General features: G+C 41.9%; 1 protein-coding gene across 2 annotated transcripts in view; it reads right to left on the reverse strand.

Annotated features, from left to right (window-relative positions):
- The window catches only part of GANAB (glucosidase II alpha subunit), a 65,286-nt gene that overhangs the window by 13,393 nt on the left and 34,310 nt on the right, over positions 1-17,583 (reverse strand). The window contains exons 4-13 of one of the 2 annotated variants that reach the window (XM_089652883.1): positions 16,685-16,812; positions 16,358-16,537; positions 16,060-16,125; positions 13,997-14,084; positions 6,209-6,275; positions 2,301-2,397; positions 1,930-2,110; positions 1,695-1,848; positions 1,051-1,286; positions 773-899 (exon numbers count right to left, since the gene is read on the reverse strand). In XM_089652883.1, the coding sequence (XP_089509009.1) occupies positions 773-899; positions 1,051-1,286; positions 1,695-1,848; positions 1,930-2,110; positions 2,301-2,397; positions 6,209-6,275; positions 13,997-14,084; positions 16,060-16,125; positions 16,358-16,537; positions 16,685-16,812 (1,324 nt within the window). The remainder of the gene's footprint in view (positions 1-772; positions 900-1,050; positions 1,287-1,694; positions 1,849-1,929; positions 2,111-2,300; positions 2,398-6,208; positions 6,276-13,996; positions 14,085-16,059; positions 16,126-16,357; positions 16,538-16,684; positions 16,813-17,583) is intronic. The other variant, XM_089652884.1, reaches the window with a different exon arrangement.

A 17,583-nucleotide genomic window follows, 5' to 3' on the forward strand; every position in this document is an offset into this window, starting at 1 on the left:
CGCACTGCAGGGTGAGATGCATGGGCATGCCATTCAAAAAGAGAAACTTGATGTGGCTGTGGGAATCACATAGATTACCGCACCAGCCAGCCCACAATGTGCAGACTAGTGTGAACGTAGCCTTAAAAATCTGAATTTTATGCTAGAAAAATTACTTAGAGCCCCCAAACAATTTATATTTTCTGAAAGCAAAGTCTCCAGGAGGATAAAATGGTAGATGTTATATTTCTTCTGGCACAAGATATTTGCACAGCAGTTTAATGCAAATTTTCAAGAAAAAAAAAAAAACACACATTCATGAATTTTAGAACCCACAAAACCATATAATACCCAATTTTTGTAAAATATTAAAATCATGTTATGCCCTGTAAATAGATACCCAACATGTTATGCTTTAAAATTGCACACACCCATGGAATGGCGACAAAACTACAGCACCTAAAAATCTCCATAGGCGATGCTTTAAAAAAGTCTTTAGAGGTTACCAGTCTAGCATTACACAGGAGGTCTGGAACTAAATTTATTGCTCTAACAGTTGTGACAAAACTTTACATGTGGTGCGATCACTGTTCACAAATGCATGCAGGACCTGTGTGTGTGTTTGCATTTGTGTGTGAGCACTTTGAAAATGTCTGTCTTTGATATTCCCTCGTGATAGCATGGGCAATGAAAAGTTCTGTTTACTGAGAGATCTGACCTCAGATCCTCCCTCTTTGTTGAAGTAGTGAGTATAACTTGCCTACAGTCATTCCCAGAAAACACTAAAGCCTACCTGGCCAGCACCAGCCCTCATAGTCATTTCCATCTTTGGTTTTAACATAGAAGTTGCGGGATCGAATTTCACTATGAATCCTGTAACCGCTGTCAATCTTGATATGAGGGTCCACAATAGCTACCATCTGTAGTACCAGGAGAAAAAAGGAAATAGATGAAGTTGCCATTTACCCACAAACCAGAAAAAAAACTATTTATACATTTTCAAACTAAACAGTTAATCCACATTAAAGTATAAAGATAAGAAAAGGCAGCATGACATGAAAATTAACTCACTTTCCGCCTCTTCTCCTTCAAGCCAGTCAGCATGTTTTTTGGTGTGGGAAACTTATTAGGGTCCCATGTGAAGTATCTCTTTCCATCAGCATGCTCAATATCCAACCAGATAACGTCATAGGGCAGATCATGTTCATCAAACCCAGCATCTACATTGCGTACATCCTCCTCGTCATTGTAGTTCCATCGGCACTGGTGGTAGCCAAGTGAATAATATGGTGGCAAAGCCTGGGTCCCTGCGTACAAATAAATAAGTCAGTTTGAAGTGTCTATGCAGATGGACACTGGCCTTTTATCCAAAACAGTGCCCAACATTCCCCAGCTGCAATTTTTCATTGAAAATTAAAATCCATTTGGTTTCTTATATTAAAGAAACATAATGGTCTGAATATTTGGTTGGTTTTAATTACTACATACAGTACTCGCACAGAAAACAGTGTAGCTGAGCTTTTCAGAGCTAACAAAGCAAAATATACTTAAGCCTCTTAAGAGATCAGTATAGGTTTACTTTAAAAAGAGATCAGTATAGGTTTACTTTAAAGGGTTTTTATTTTTCAAGGAGATACCTCTCTGCAAGTAAACAAAGGAGACAATAAGCAAAGTCATACATATTATTTGATCACAAACCATCTACGTTTAAATACCTGTGAGGCTGGCATACTGCTTAAACACATCACTTGGAGAAGGTCCTAGGAGGAGGAATACATCAATGATGCCACTCTCTGACATCCAGTGCACGTCTGTCTGAGGGGTCTCTCCACCTCCCTGCATATACTGCAGCATCTTCCCAAAGAGAGTCTGATAGGACAGAATGATAAAATGATCAAGTAACTGATATTTCAGGATTTTCGCTTTTCATTTAGTACGCCATTTGCTCACCTTTCCGGCAGTGTTAGAGCTAATATCTACCCAGGTTTCAGCAGCATTGAGCCAGAAGATACCTAAAGTGCGGTGAATGTTGTGAGCTAGGAGCAGTGGCACAGCCCCATATAAAGCCATGGTGTTATACAGTTCATATTGAAAGACATCCAAGTTATATAAGCGGTAGGGATCTGTGCTCCTGAAAAAAAACAAGGGCAAATTTAGAGTTAAAAAAAAACAAAAAAAACACAAAACCACCACAGGAAGTAAATTTCTACTGGAAGTTGTGAATAAGCAAGCCAGTTGAATTACCCAAGAAGCTACCCGTCTGTACTGTATGGAAAAGAGTGAAGGAAAAAAAAAAAAAAAAAACATTTTGAACTTCTTACTCTGTTGTTCGTAGTCTTAAATTGTCTGCATGTTCTGGAATTCCATAAACATGTTCAAATCCTGGTAGAGAGAAGTCTAGACCCAATGAAGAAGGACCTGTAGAGGTTTCATAAAGATGCAAGACTTTATTACCTACAAAAGTCTAATGTATCTGACAACACTGAATACAGCTGGCAAGAACAGTCTGATCCTGCCCCAATATAAATCCTGGCTAGATTTCGGGTACATGGGAGACGTACATATTGGATCACAAAACAAAGTGCATAAAGCTGGTAACTTAAGTTGAATGTGAAGGAACAGTAAGACTATAGAATTATTTGTACCTTCCTCCCCCTATATTATTGTGGTTATGCAGAGGATGCATCATTGGATACCTATACTGAAAAGTGAAGATTGAGCAAAACATTTTATACTCAGTATATATTCCTACAAGAGTACGGTTTAAGCAAAAATGATCTAATCTTTTCCTTGAATCTCTCCAGAAAATAAGAAATGCACTTCCTGACATGCAACCGTGCTTAGGAGTTTCAGCTCTATAACCAAATAGCTTCATATTTGCATGCGACTGCCTCTGAAAGGCAAACTGGCCATATGCTGATTGAATTTCAGGCAGATCCTGATAAACTAGCTCAAATTTTCTTAGTGAGTGACCTTGTCAGCAATCTCCCACCCGATATCCTTCAATTTAGATATAAAAATCTGCTATCAGAATACAATAGCCACAGTGGGCCATTAATCCATTGGAACTGTACAGTATGGATGGAGGAATCTGAACGATGTGCATGTGGCCAGCATTAGTATCACAATATTTTAAAGCTGTGCCCAAAAATCTAGGTTCTCTAGGTTTGTGCTTTTTTCACTTCCTCTGCAGCTTCTCGATAATTACCTAATCAGTCATTGGGTTCAGCTCTGGCATGAGGAAGTAGAGCCCTTTCTACCAAGATGTTTAATTCCACACATTACTGTACACTGTATGGAATGGGGCATGGCAAGTTAGTAATGGGGACTGGACGATGAAAAGCATTTTGATCGTTCTGATAAGTCACACACAGTGCTTCTGAATGCTGCACACAATTCCAAGTGTCAAATAAATGCTCCCCTGCTGCACTGCGCAATTCTTCCCACTGGCCACTATGTCTTCCATCAGTATCTGTATACAGAACCACAAACAGTAACTGCCTTCACTTAGCAAAATTTCTGAAATAAAGCCCATGTTGAACACTGCCTTCAGACAAGTTCAGTTATTACAACTACCAAAGTAAAAATATGATTGGTAGCAATAAACAAATGCTAGGAGTTAACCTTGGCACAGTGACAAGTGGAGGAAGCAACAAAACATTCAGGACACATAAATGGGGTGATGTGTACATTGACAAGTGTCTTCCAGATAAATGGATTTTAATCCCCTCTTACCTGGTTTCCTGGGTTATGCTCAGTAAAACACATTCACACCCTGTGAATCCAGCAGTGTTCTTTAGTGATCTGCAGCTACACCACCAAGTCATGTACTGCCTTTTTCATGTCTAATATCAGGAACCAGCTGTCTCTTCCAGGTTCATACAGCTAGCCCCCGATGCACATGCATTGCATCCTCAGGGGGCCAGCTGCAAGAACCAGCAAAAGGCACCCAGGCTCCTTGATGACAAGCTCCTATCCATGCAAATCTGGAAGAAGGCCGTATACACAAAAATAACCAAACGTATGAAAGTGAAAGTTGGAAGAAAGTAGTGCAGGAACTACTTTCAAGTTTCTGTGACCTGAATTAGCACAGATATGACTGGTACTTATTGGAAAATATGGGATGCAACATGTCATGTGACTTTGGACCCCAAAGTCGCATTACAAGTCGCACAAGTGTGAATAGGCTCAAAAAAAAAAAAAAAAAAAAAAAAATGCACTTCCTTATTTTGCAGTCCGCAGCATCCTCCAGTGCTCTAACATTAAGTCATGTGACCAAGTTTCGTTTTTTTAATTTTAAAGCAGCAGCGTGGCCCTTAGTAAGGCTATATACATGGGCCCTTACATACAATTATTTTATTTTTTTAATATAGTGTGCATGGTGCTGCTGTGCTTTGGCCTTTAAAAGCTTAGTTAGTAAGCCTTTATGTGCAATCCAAATAGTAAAGCCTGAACAATTTAGTTTTTGGACAAGAAAATGTAATTAATTTGATTATATTTGTTCCTAATATACATGAATGGAGTGTATGTGTGGTTATACAATATACACTGCTCAAAAAAATTAAAAGGAACACTTTGAAAACACATCAGATTTTAAATGGGGAAAAATATCATGCTGGATATCTATACTGATATGGACTGGGTAATGTGTTAGGAACGGAAGGATGCCCCATTGTTTGTAGGTGGATAATTTTTCATTTCCATCAGAGGACTGAATTCAAAGACACCCCGAAAATCAAAGTGAAAAAGATGCTGCGGCAGGCTAGCCCATCTTGCTGAATTTTAATGGCAGCAACTCAAAATGGTACTCAGCAGTTTATATGGCCCCCGCGTGCCTGTATGCATGCTTGACAATGTCGAGGCATACGCCTAATGAGATGACGGATCTGTCATGGTGTCCTGGGGTATTTCCTCCCAGATCTGGACCAGGGCATCAATGAGCTCCTGGGAGAGTCTGATGTGCCACCTAGCGTCGTCGGATAGACTGAAACATGATCTCCCAGAGGTGTTCTCTATTGGATTTAGGTCAGGCGAGCGTGGGGGCCATTCAATGGTATCAATTCCTTCATCCTCCAGGAACTGCCTGCATACTCTCGCCACATGAGGCCGAACAATGTTGTGCACCAGGAGGAACCTGGGACCCACTGCACCAGCGTAGGGTCTGACAATGTGTCAGAGGATTTCATCCCGATACCTAATGGCAGTCAGGGTGCCATGGTCTAGCCTGTAGAGGTCTGTGCGCCCCTCCATGGATATGCCTCCCCAGACCATAACTGACCCACCACCAAAATGGTCATGCTGAATGTTATGGGTAGCATAACGTTCTCCGTGGCTTCTACAGACCCTTTCATGTCTGTCACATGTGCTCAGGGTGAACCTGCATTCATCGGTGAAAAGCACAGGGTGCCAGTGGTGGACCTGCAAATTCTGGTGCTCAATGGCAAATGCCAACTGAGCTCTATGGTGCCAGGCAGTGAGCACAGGGCCCACTAGAGGACGTCGAGTCCTCAGGCCACCCTCATGAAATCTGTTTCTGATCGTTTGGTCAGAGTCATTTACACCAGTGGCCTGCTGGAGGTCATTTTGTAGGGCTCTGGCAGTGCTCTTCCTGTTCCTCCTAGAAAAAAAGAACCAGATACCAGTCCTGCTGATGGGTTAAGGACCTTCTACGGCCCCGTCCAGCTTTCCTAGAATAACTACCTGTCTCCTGGAATCTCCTCCATGCTCTTGAGACTGTGCTAGAAGACAAAAGCAAACCTTCTGGCAATGGCACGTAGTGATGTGCCATCTTGGAGGAGTTGGCCTGTGTGCAACCTCTGTATGGTCCAGGTATCGCCTCATGCTATCAGTAGTTACACTGCCCCTAGCCAAATGTAAAACAAATGAAAAACAGTCAAAAAGATGAGTAAGGAAAAAAATGTCAGTGGCCTCCACCTGTAAAACCATTCCTGTTTTGGGGGTGACACCAAAGCAACAAACTGATTAACAACCCCCTCTGCTACTTAACTGACCAGATCAATATCCCAGTTTTATTGACTTGATGCTATACTCGGATTAAAAAAAGTGCTCCTTTAATTTTTTGAGCAGTACATATATTTTGGCAATCAGTCCACTGCACTCCTACTATGCAATCATCCTCTTGCTTGTGACCTCTGCCATTCTTTTATTAAAATATTTATTTTATGAGGGGGAAAAAAAAAGTAAGCATCTTTGCCATAAACCTTCTTACCATAAGGCTTGCTGTCTGTATGAGTTTTAAAGGTTTCTTCCCACATTCCAGGTTCATCCTCTTCTTCCTGCCAGAAGATATTACATTTCAATAAACCTTACAAGAATGAAATGCAGTCTAAATCTCAAATATGTATGTCATTCTTTTTTTCCCCCACTTTTCAATATCTCAACATTCAATTTCTATAACCATGCCCATACAAACTAAAATACCATTCTTTCGTTGGCACACCACACATTTAGAACCGGTTGTCAAAACTTCAGACTCCTCTAGTGAGGAGAAAAAAAATGCAATGCATCTTTCTTCTCACAGAGGAGAATGGTAAAAAGGGGTGGGTTTATGTTATACATTTCAGGTACTTGTATAGCTTTGTCAATATACACAGCTCTTTACATACATATTATATATTCACATCAGTCCCTGCCCTCAAGGAGCTTACAATCTAAAAAAGGTCCACAATTCTCACACACACACACACACACACCAATTTAGACAATAGCCAATTAACCTACCAGCATGTCTTTGGATTGTGGGAGGAACTAGAATACCTGGAGGAAACCCACGCAGGCACAGGGAGGACATGCAAACTCCAGGCAGGTAGTGCTGTGGGATTTGAACCAACGAACCTAGTACTACTAAGCGGAAGTGATAACCACTTAGCCACTGTGCTACCCACCAACACTAAGGATCACTGACTGGCAATGCATAGACAAATAGCCGCTAGAATCACCCTGTTTTCTAGACATACTCTATATCCTTAATGGAAGGCACTTGTAGACAGAAACTAGTGCATTACACTGGACAATCCAGGGAAGCACAGGGCTCTCCAGCGATTTCAGATCATGCAAATGAGACTAATACTGTACAGTATATTCTGACTTTTCCAGCACAGGAACCAGGCTATTTCCCCAGTCAGTTGCCTGAAGAATCACAGCACAAAACAAAAAACAAAAAAAAGGGAGTTGCCTATAGTTCTACTTTAAAGCTGAACCTCCTCGCCCACCAACAGGCAACTGCCAATGCTGAAACCTGGAGAAGCCTGATTGGGTGCCAGATCCTTCAGGAAGGTGCTGACTACAAGGATCCATAAAGCTGATTTTTCACAGGTGGTCATCTGAGACCATAACAGTGTATATGCCAGGAGAAGGGGCTAGACTAAAAGACAAGGGCTGAAGCTCTGAGAAGTAGCAGAGGCACTCGAGCAACACAGACAAAAAGGTCTACATCCAGGTAGGGGATAACCAGAATGGCTACTGGTCCACACTGTAGGTCAGAGAGTCCCTCTGGAGGGAAGAGATAAAAGGAGGTATGTACCAAAAGGGACTTTACAAATCCCAAGGACAGGAGATCTTCCAGAAGGAAGGGAGTGCAGGCCCAGATGGGGCACAGTTCCAGAAACCAAACACATGGAATGAAGAAGGGTTCCAGGGCAGGGAGAAACCCAGGAAGACTGGCGAAAATACATTATTCTGTGCAGTAGGGAGGTAAGGAGCAACTGAATGGGGAACCAGAGGCAAAGACTGCTTTCTGCACCTGAATGCCAGAGAAGCAAACTACCCAAAGACACAAGAATGCACAACTCAGCCAGCGCAGTTCCACCAGAGTGCTCTGCACATCTGTATGGCCATCGGACCCATGTGGGACATAACCTTAGGTGCTTCTAAGAAGTCATTACAACCTGTATAATGGTTTCCCTGTTAAGGTGATTTGTAAAGTGGTGGTTTTATGATGGGAATAATGGGATTTTTGGCTTACTTGTAAAAACACCATTTAAGAATTAACTTTGCCTGTGCCCTGTGAAGTACTCAGACCACTGGGTTGTGGTCCACCTTCAAGTGACTGGACACTGGCAAACAGCCAGCAACAAAATGTGGATTTGTCCAGTGCTCAAGGGTAAGCCGAATCACCCTGAGCTTCAGGACGTTGATCAGAATCTGGGCTTCCTTTGACAAATATGTCCTTTGAACTGACAAAGAATCCACCTTAACTCTTGAGTTCTAAAGGAACCCAGCCAAAGATAGCTTCTGCTGCATCTTTAGTGTAAGAGTATTCTTTCCTCGGCGAGGAATTAGCGCAGTAGCGGGTTGTGCGTGACCCTCTGGATGAGTCGGAGCACAGTGAAAAAGGCACAGCACTACAGCAGGATCTTGGTAAAACAAGTTGTGCTTTATTTACAAGGTTGGTGATCACAAAAGTGCAGATATCCAAACCAGCTTAAAAAAAAAAAAGAAAAAAAAAAAAAAAAAAAAAAACACCACAGAAAAAGCCTTGCCACATTGGGCGTCTAACTGCAAACACAGGATCCTATCTACTTGTCTGGGTACAGCCTACCACTGCTCAGACACATAGCGTTCACATTGAGTATCTCAAAGTGCATAGTTACACAGACTTAATCTCACCACAGTATTGGTTGGTTGCTCCCCAGTCTGTCCTGCAGAGAAATCTGGTTCCAGATTGGAACATTCCCCCTAAGCAGCCTGGGAGTTTTATAGAGCCCAGAGGCCTTACCCTGCTACAGCTGAGCTCATTAACCCATCAGTAAGCCAAACAGGCTCACTACACTGCAAAAAAGGAAAAACAGTCAGTTTAGAGCATGAATCTGGACACATCCCCTAGTTCTTCTCCGGGATTCCGGCCTCCTATAAATGTTCTGGATAAATATATTCAGGGCATTGCCAAAAATACATTTGCCCTCATAAAGGCATAAAATTCAGCTACTTTTTTTGCAGGATCTTCCAGGTGACCAGCATTTTGACCACAACACCTACTCCATGTAGATGTCCCAGGCAAAGAAGCTATCGAAGAGAATCTCCCAAACCATACACACATATGTAAAGCTTCAGGAATGAGCTCACATAGCTGTCTAGCCAAGGAAAGGCTTAGGAGTCCTAGGTTTTTTAGCCATGTGCTTTGCCCAAAACCAACAAAGCCTTACAACCCCCTATAGATGCAAAGGCATGTTGCATGGCTGAACTTGCCAAGATAAATAAATATTTAAAAAGGGACCTCTTTTTATCCACAGGTTACTTAAACACTGGAGAATGGTCCTCAGGCACTGCAAGGATCTTATTTAGACAAGACACAACAGGGTCCATAGCTGGGACTGCCTTTTGCAGAAGCTAGCCTCCAACAGCTATTGTTGAACAAACAGCAACACTTATTTGGATGGGAAAAGACATTGTACAGATCTTTGGTCTGAAGATGCAATGGAAAGGACTTGGCTGGCTTGGAAAGCACCCAGCTTTCCAAGACCCTAGCCCTGTCGCCCTAGGCCTCAAGGGTTTCGACAGCTCAAGAGACCACAGTGGATTTTCCTTCACAAAAAGGTGGTTAAAAAAATTCTGGATTTTGGAATACATTTGAGGCCAAAGTGTTCTTAAGACAATTCTTGCACCGTAATCCTTACACATAGTAGCCAGTTGATCCAGCACAGCTTCTCCTTTTACACAACAGTACAGGAGGAAAAAGTCCCTGAAGGAGTGATAAACCCAGATGCGGCTTTCGAATCAGGGCCAGACATTCTGTTGCCCCCACAAATGAGATTCTGGAAGGAAGGCTGTCTACAGCGGTAATGTAAGAGCAGAGGCCCTACAGTTTTTTTTTTTATCTGCTGTACTTTCTGTGCCCACTAAGGTTGCCATACTCGCAGTATCAGATCCATGGGAGAGGGGTAGCCTCCATGTATCCCATCACCTGGAGGCCTAAGGTCTCTGAACGCATTGCGGTCCATGCTGAAAACAGTCGAGCAGCTACTGGCGTGTCTTTATTCAGCCACTGTCCAGTCCAGAAAGGGCCCGAACCGAAAATTGTTCCTCCATACTTGCAGTGCTTCCACTTGGCCATAACTACACAGTAAGTTCGGGCTTCATGTATTTGGCCCGCCGGGCCCCACAAATGCACTGAGCCTTAACAGTGCATTGTGATTGACCAAAGAAATACTGCGCTATAATTGGCAAAAGTATTGAAGAACCTCAGTGCAGCTGTCAGACAATGGGAGCCAGCGTCCAGAGCTGAGCTTTTTTTTGGTCTGCAGTGGGGCAGGCGAAGTGATTGATTTTGGATCTACTTCGAGGGGCAATTTTTTCATTTCTGTTTTTTAATAAAAGGATCAGTCAAAGACTGTCATTTTTACACTACACTTTTTTTGGAATGGGTAGCGGGGACAAGGTACTTTGGGGAAGGGGCACTCATTCATCCCCACCTTTTATGACCTGCCAGGCTGCATGCTTGGATAAGGGCCTGGTATGGATTTTAGGGGGCGCGTGCCCCCCCACCATATTTTTAAATCTTGGCATGGGGGTTTCCCTCAAAATTCATACCAGACCTGAAGGGCTTAGTATGAATGGGAATGAACCCCCACGCAATTTTTTTAATGAAGCTGTCAGTGGGGAACCCCGCTGACAGCTGAAACATTAAAGAATGTCTTCACTACTAAAATACAGCATGACTTACTATAACATGCGGTATTCTAGTAGCGGTGCGGTATCTTGCCGCATACTCAGATGCAGTAAGATACTGCTTAGTGAATAGTCCCTGTTCGAAATTCACAGTCGAATTTTCAGTAGGTTTGAATGTTCGACCGCGAAACAAGAGGGGTTTGTTTGGTCCATCACTACTACAGAGTAGTACAGATGTGCAGGACGCACCTGTGCAGTGTCACTACTGAGCTATTTGTGCAGAGGAGGTAGGGGAGGCTGCATCTGTAGGATGAACCAGTGGAGTGCAAGAGGGTTAAACTAGGGCATGTGTTCAGTCAGTACCCAACAGATTGACTAGCAGAGCATGGAAACAGAATTGAGTTTTCTAGCAGCAGTGCCAGCTGATCTGGAGCCCTGAAGCTAACAGCATGGTGGAGAAACCTGACTGTGCCCAAGGGCCCCCTCAACCCAAAGTAAGGATAACCAGTACTGGAAATCCCAACAAAAGGGACAACTTACGTGTCATGCAGATGAGATGCAGACAGCTTAATCTTTACCAAATCCTAGTTAAGTTATGCTGCAGGGTAATCAGGACTTGGCTATGCCACAGCCTGGAACCTGTATAGCATCTGCAGCTAACTCAAGCGATACAACCACCTGCCAAAGTGAGCATAAAACAAGTTCACAGGTCTTTCTCACCCAGATCTGGCTATAGCCCCTCCAGGAATAGCAATCTTTAGCGACTAATCAGGAGAACTGTATCTGATCTAGAGCACTAAGGCTCAGCAGCCCAATGCAGTTGTTAGAAGATCTTGTGTCTCAGCAGAGAGTCCGGCCTTGTTCACATCTGGCCTTTTGGGATCTCAGGCAGATTTGCTGTGATTCTGCCTACAATCTCAAAACGCCCTGCAATAATGGGAAAATGCACTACCTGTGTTCAGGTGACATTTATTTTTAATGGCACCTAAATGCGGTTCTGCTGCGATTGTCACAAGATAAAATCGCACTGCAATCACATCAAACCACATCATGCGAAGCTTGTCGGCCAAAAAGGAGCAGGAACTTCTTCTGGGTGTCAAGTTTCACGCAATACGGTTTGCCACTACTGGAATGTGACAATCAAGACAGAACCGCATTTAGGTGCAACTGAAAATGAATGGCATCTGAGTAAGCATAGTGCATTTTCCCACTATTGCAGTGCGTTTTGATGTCGCAGACAGCAAACAACTGAAGCAATGCTTGCAGCTGGAAGGGTTATGCAGAGCCAAGTCAAGCTTGGCTACTTGCTAGTGTCCAATCACCTGAAGGTGCAGTATAACCCTGAGGATTAACCAACTCACCTGTGATGAATGATTAAGACAGACCCACCATTTAATTTCCCTCTAGAAGGGGGAATAGTTTCAGCACACTCAAGTGGGTCCAGGGACCTTCAGGGTGCTTCCACTCTGCATAGAGGAAAGCTGTGGAAGCTCTAAAAAGAAGCAGGGCTGAAGGATGCAGGCTCATCTTTCAAATGCAGGGTAGTAAACTGCATTAAGAATTTTTTTTTTAAATAAATCTGAAATTACCCTTTCCAATTTTAATAAGGTAACAGCAGGGGACTATGGAGCCTCTATGGAGATACTTTTGGAATTTAGAATCTGGGTATGAGATGTCATAGGGAGCAGTGGCCTGGCCTAATCTAGGGCTTCTGGAGTGTCAAATACTTTGTAGGGCAGGGGTTAAAATTTTGAGTTCAGACCTACTAGCCAGTCACAAAAAAAAAAAAAAAAAAAACTCCACCAGTTGCCCCACCCAACCTTGCCCCGATCCGCCCCATACCCCACCCCACCCCCTTACATTTTTCTTTAGAAGAGTCCAAAATATAGAACTGTACACAGTAATGTATATCCATTACTGTACTCCATTATAGTGATGACATGTATACAGTAATGATTACTGTATACATGTCATATCACTATAATGGAGTACAGGGGAACTGGGATATACATTACTGTATACATGTCATATCACTATAATGGAGTACAGGGGAGCTGGGATATACATTACTGTATACATGTCATATCACTATAATGGAGTACAGGGGAGGGGGGATATACATTACTGTATACATGTCATATCACTATAGTGGAGTACAGGGGAGCTGGGATATACATTACTGTATACATGTCATATCACTATAATGGAGTACAGGGGAGCTGGGATATACATTACTGTATACATGTCATATCACTATAATGGAGTACAGGGGAGCTGGGATATACATTACTGTATACATGTCATATCACTATAATGGAGTACAGGGGAGCTGGGATATACATTAGAGTATACATTACGGAAACCAGAAGTTGTAAACCGGAACTTGGCTTCACAATGAGGCTTGGAGCGCAGGTGCAGTCACTCCATGCTTCATCTGTGCTCGCTACAGAGGAATTTCTCCTCGCATTTGGCAAGCGACTTTTTCAAACCCTGCTGTAGGGGATGGCTCTGCAGTGAGTTTAAGGCTTCTACAGTTAGTGTCTTTAATGAGTTCAATGTATGTAACAAAAAATAGCCAAGTTGACATGGAGATCCTTCATAACAAGGAGAGGGGAGTCAGCCCCACCCAATAGACCTGAGGAAGACTTCAATTATATAATTCCTAAAAACTATAGGGGGACCAGGTTTCAGACTGCAGGCACTCAAGAGGCTATTGAGTAAAGAAAAACAAAACAAAAAACACATACAGTATATGTCCTGAAGATGGGAAAAACGTGGTATGATATTCTCGAAGGGTTTGTTTACCATTACTAAAAAAAAAAAAAAATTTAAAAAAAAACCGACACATTTTCCAGCCGGGGCTCACTTTCAGTTCAACGAATGTAGTCGCTTCTGTTGCCTATAAACTGAGCAGCTCCAACAGAGGAGATTACACACTGAGCATGTACAACCTGAAAGAACAGGACGCCCTCCCTTGTGATAGTATAGTGTTCAATATAGCAGCCATTCCTTGTGTGGTTTTCACCCAGATATATTGCCAAATAAAAAAAAAAAAAAAAAGTATGATAGGATAGATCTAATGAGTAATGGGTCCAGAAAGCACATTAGAGTTCAACACTAAACAAAGACACATCATAAAACGTGACATCTGTTCTGCTCTGCTTCAGCTGGGGATCTTTTCACATATCCCCCTGCTGAAAGGACTGGAGAGCACCCATGTGAAAAATGTTTTAATTTCAGTTCTCATTGCTAGATATAGAAAAAAAATTGCGTTATAGTGTACTGAGCTAATAAAGCCCTAAAGGTTACTACAGCCACAAAATATACTTTTCTTTGAAACACTTTCACCTCCAATCCTTTTATATTGTTATTCACATCCCCATAATCTCACCTTCTTGTTTTCCTCCTCTTTCACAACTTCCTCCTCTGCAGGAATTTCGCTATCACTTTCTGAGGCAGCGTCAGTCTTTTCTGAGTCACTACAAGCCGAACAGAGACGAGGGGTGAGGAGTGACGCTTCCAGGGAGGATGGGATAGATGGGAGCAGAGGCCAGGGAGAAAGAGGAGGGAAAGGATTAGAAGATGATAGGGGTATAAGATGTAAGGGGGGTAGAAGATCTACAACTACTCAATAGCTGTGGTAATATTTACATTATCCCTAGCTACTGTCGCTGCAAAGTATAGAATCACAATACGTTTAAAGCTGCACACACACAGTGGCTGTTGGAAGGTCACTATCTAAATTTTAGAGAATATCTAAATTGAAGTTGGGCCTCACAAAAACCAATCCACTTAAATTATGCTCACTCCAGAATAGCTTATCCCATTACAGAGATGTTAGATTTGACAACATCCAAAACCTTGCTGTATGTGTGTGGCTTTTAGAATTTGGAGTCAGGTATACCTGCGATTCCCAGTCTCTGTCCCCAATCTGTCAGGTCAGTTTCACTATCTAAATAATCAGCCAATTAAAGCCTTGTAAGTGAAAGTGTATGAGAGAACTCTCCTTGCTCTTAAAAGCCATGCCCCTTTTTTTTTTTTCTTTAGGTAAAAAACACCTTAGTGGTAGGGGCAACACAAAGCTTTCAGACTTTGTGAAGAAACTTGACAAAATACCCTGCGCCTCCCCAAACTTAAAATTCTTACCCAACAAAAAGGTATCGTGTCAGCTGCCCCTTTAAAAAAAAAAAAAAAAAAAAAAAAAAAAGTGTCCCCACAATACTGTAGTGCAAACCAGAAATCAAAGCAGGTGCTATACACCCTTATAATTACAATTTTCCTTACCAATCACACAATTCTAAAAGTGAAAAAAAATGCAACAAAATTAAAGTGGAAAAAAAAAAAAAAAAAAAAAAAAAAAAAAAAAAAAGAAGGACCACTTCACACCATCCTGCTGTCAATATGCTAAATCTCCAGGAACTTAAGTTTCCATCTCTTTCTCACATTGTCTCCAGGAACAAAACCAATAAGAAAATTCTCATTGTGCAGTATTTTACTAATTAATGTGCCCACAAATAAATTAAGTGTTTGCCACTCACATTTGTTTGTGCCTAAACCAGCACCAAAACAAATCAGCCCATCCTAACAGAACTGACAACCAAAAAGTCCTGCCTCTACGCAGTCAAGGCATCTTGACAACGTCATACATGAAATGTATAGAGACTTTCGGTCACTTCCAGTTATGCAAGTTCCAGCATTTATGCTCCAGATGAAAGTGGAGCAGCAGCAGCCAACCATTGTTTGACTGATTGTTTTGGTGCTAGTTTAGGCACAAATAAATGTGAGTGGCACTTGTTATTTTAATAATAATAGTTTAATAATAGGGCACATTAATACTGCACAATTAGAACTTTCTTATTGGTTTTGTAAGAGTTGGGTGATGCGAGATTGACATTTAAGTTGCTGGAGATTCAGCATACTGACATCAGTGTAGAGAAGTACTTTTTTCCCCAACAAAACAAAGCGCATTTTGACCTGCTTATCCCTTAAGGGTCATCACAGTCAGGTGAGTAAACTCTTGCTGTCACTGGTGGACAACAGTTTGGCACAGTGGTTGAGGAGAGTGAGAAATAAATTGCTTTAGAGAAGCAATGTACACTTATATACAACACAATGTTAGCATTGCAAAGTTGTGTGTGGAGTAGAAAAGTTTTTTTTTTTTTAACTGGTTTTTTTTTGCTTTATAAAAACTGTATGATTAGTAAAGAACATTTCAATTATAAAGTGTGTATAGCACCAACTTAATTTGATTTGTAGTTCTTTTATGAAGATCTTAATTCCTACCTTCCCAGTGTTTAGGAATTTTTACTGCTTATGTCCTTCATGTCATCTGGCTATAAGTTCAGTTTGGAAGAGATTCAAAAAGTCTAGCTAAGTATGCAATTACTAGGTGTTAATTTTCAAGTATTTCAGTCTATGTAGATGGGAAGTATCAGTGTATGTAAATGGGATTACCTAGAGAAAAGATTCTTCACTTTATGCCACATGTTACCGACAGCGCTACTAACTTTGGCCGAGAGACTGGGAGGTGATGGGGCAGGAATAGAAGAGGGCAGAAAGGGATGGGGCATAGAGTAAAAGCAAAAAAGAAAGAAAAACACATTTCAGTTTCAATCCCTGGGAAAAAGGCCAACCCTCATCCCTCCAATCATCTTCACATATTTGAATTTTCTGGCTACACTTAAGGAAAGCAACCCGCTTAACTATTGTGCCTCCCCTGATGAACACTCAAATTAAACCAAGTGTTACTTACGTGTCCTTCCTTGCTCGTAGGTGTTCAAAATAAAGAAGTCCTCGAGAATTGACACTCAGTACCAAGTCTTGGCCTGAAAGTATATCCAGACGAAAAGGTGATCCTGTCACCAGGAGCTTGTGACCTTCACCTCCCAAGGACAACTCTAGAGTGTTGTCATCTTGCCCAGTCACCTGTAGGCTGTGACAAGAGCCATATAAAAAGCACACTGTAAATCATGCAGATATATAGAGCTAAAGAATATACAACTGAAACGTACTGGTATATTCAATTGGTAGCATGAGAAGGAAACACACATACACAGAGGCCACAAAGCAAACTACTTACTTCTCAGGAGTTGGCGTCCCAACCAACACATCAGGAACCTCATATCTCGGTTTTAGAGGCTTAAGCTCATTAATCTTAATGCGTGTCATATTTCCATGCAATCCAAAGACTTCCAGCAGAAGAGAGACCTGGGACAACATAAAAGACACTTGTTCAAAATTCTCTAATGACCAGTGAATTCTCCCACACCCTTCCAATGAATCAAAATACATGTTCCCAGCATTCAGCAAAAGAAAGCCATTTATAATCTGTACCAGTAAGAACAGGACTCAAATAGTTACCAAATAGCGATTAAATGTAGGGAGTGCACTGAAGGAATGCTAAAGATGGACCCTCTGATGCCTTCTGTATTCATTTGTATTGTAATTGTACTGTCTGCACTTATGTTGCAAACTGCTGCGTAAACTGTTGGAACTATATAATCCTGAATAATACTACTACATCTACAAACAGAGCGACATTTAGCTTTAACTGGAGGCTGTCACCATGTACCCTTTAAGCGGAACTGAAGACAAAATAAAAGTTTAAAATTGCAAAACAAGCATGCTTTTTCTTGCTTAAGAGAGACAGGCAATGCCTGCTTGCAATCTTCTCTAGCATATACACTGAGCTGCATATGCACAGCTCAGTTTACATTCAGAACACACCCCCATCTCACAAATGTGTCCATGATCTTCTTTGTCAAAAAAGTTATCAATGTTACAGATAGCACTACTGCTCAATAGCTCATGGTCCTGTGACAAAGTCTTAAGCTGGCTACAGATGGTTCAAATCCCTACTGCCGACAGGGATGTGACCCACCATCAGGAGAACACAATATCTCTGTGGAAGGGACACGTAGTTGCAGAAAAGAAAAAATTGCATGTTCTGCCTAAATGATGAAGCGTGTTGGGCGGAGC

Source organism: Staurois parvus, unplaced genomic scaffold (assembly GCF_062004578.1).
Source record: "Staurois parvus isolate SC_StPar_1 unplaced genomic scaffold, SC_StPar_1.0 ptg000694l, whole genome shotgun sequence".
Lineage (NCBI taxonomy): Eukaryota > Metazoa > Chordata > Amphibia > Anura > Ranidae > Staurois > Staurois parvus.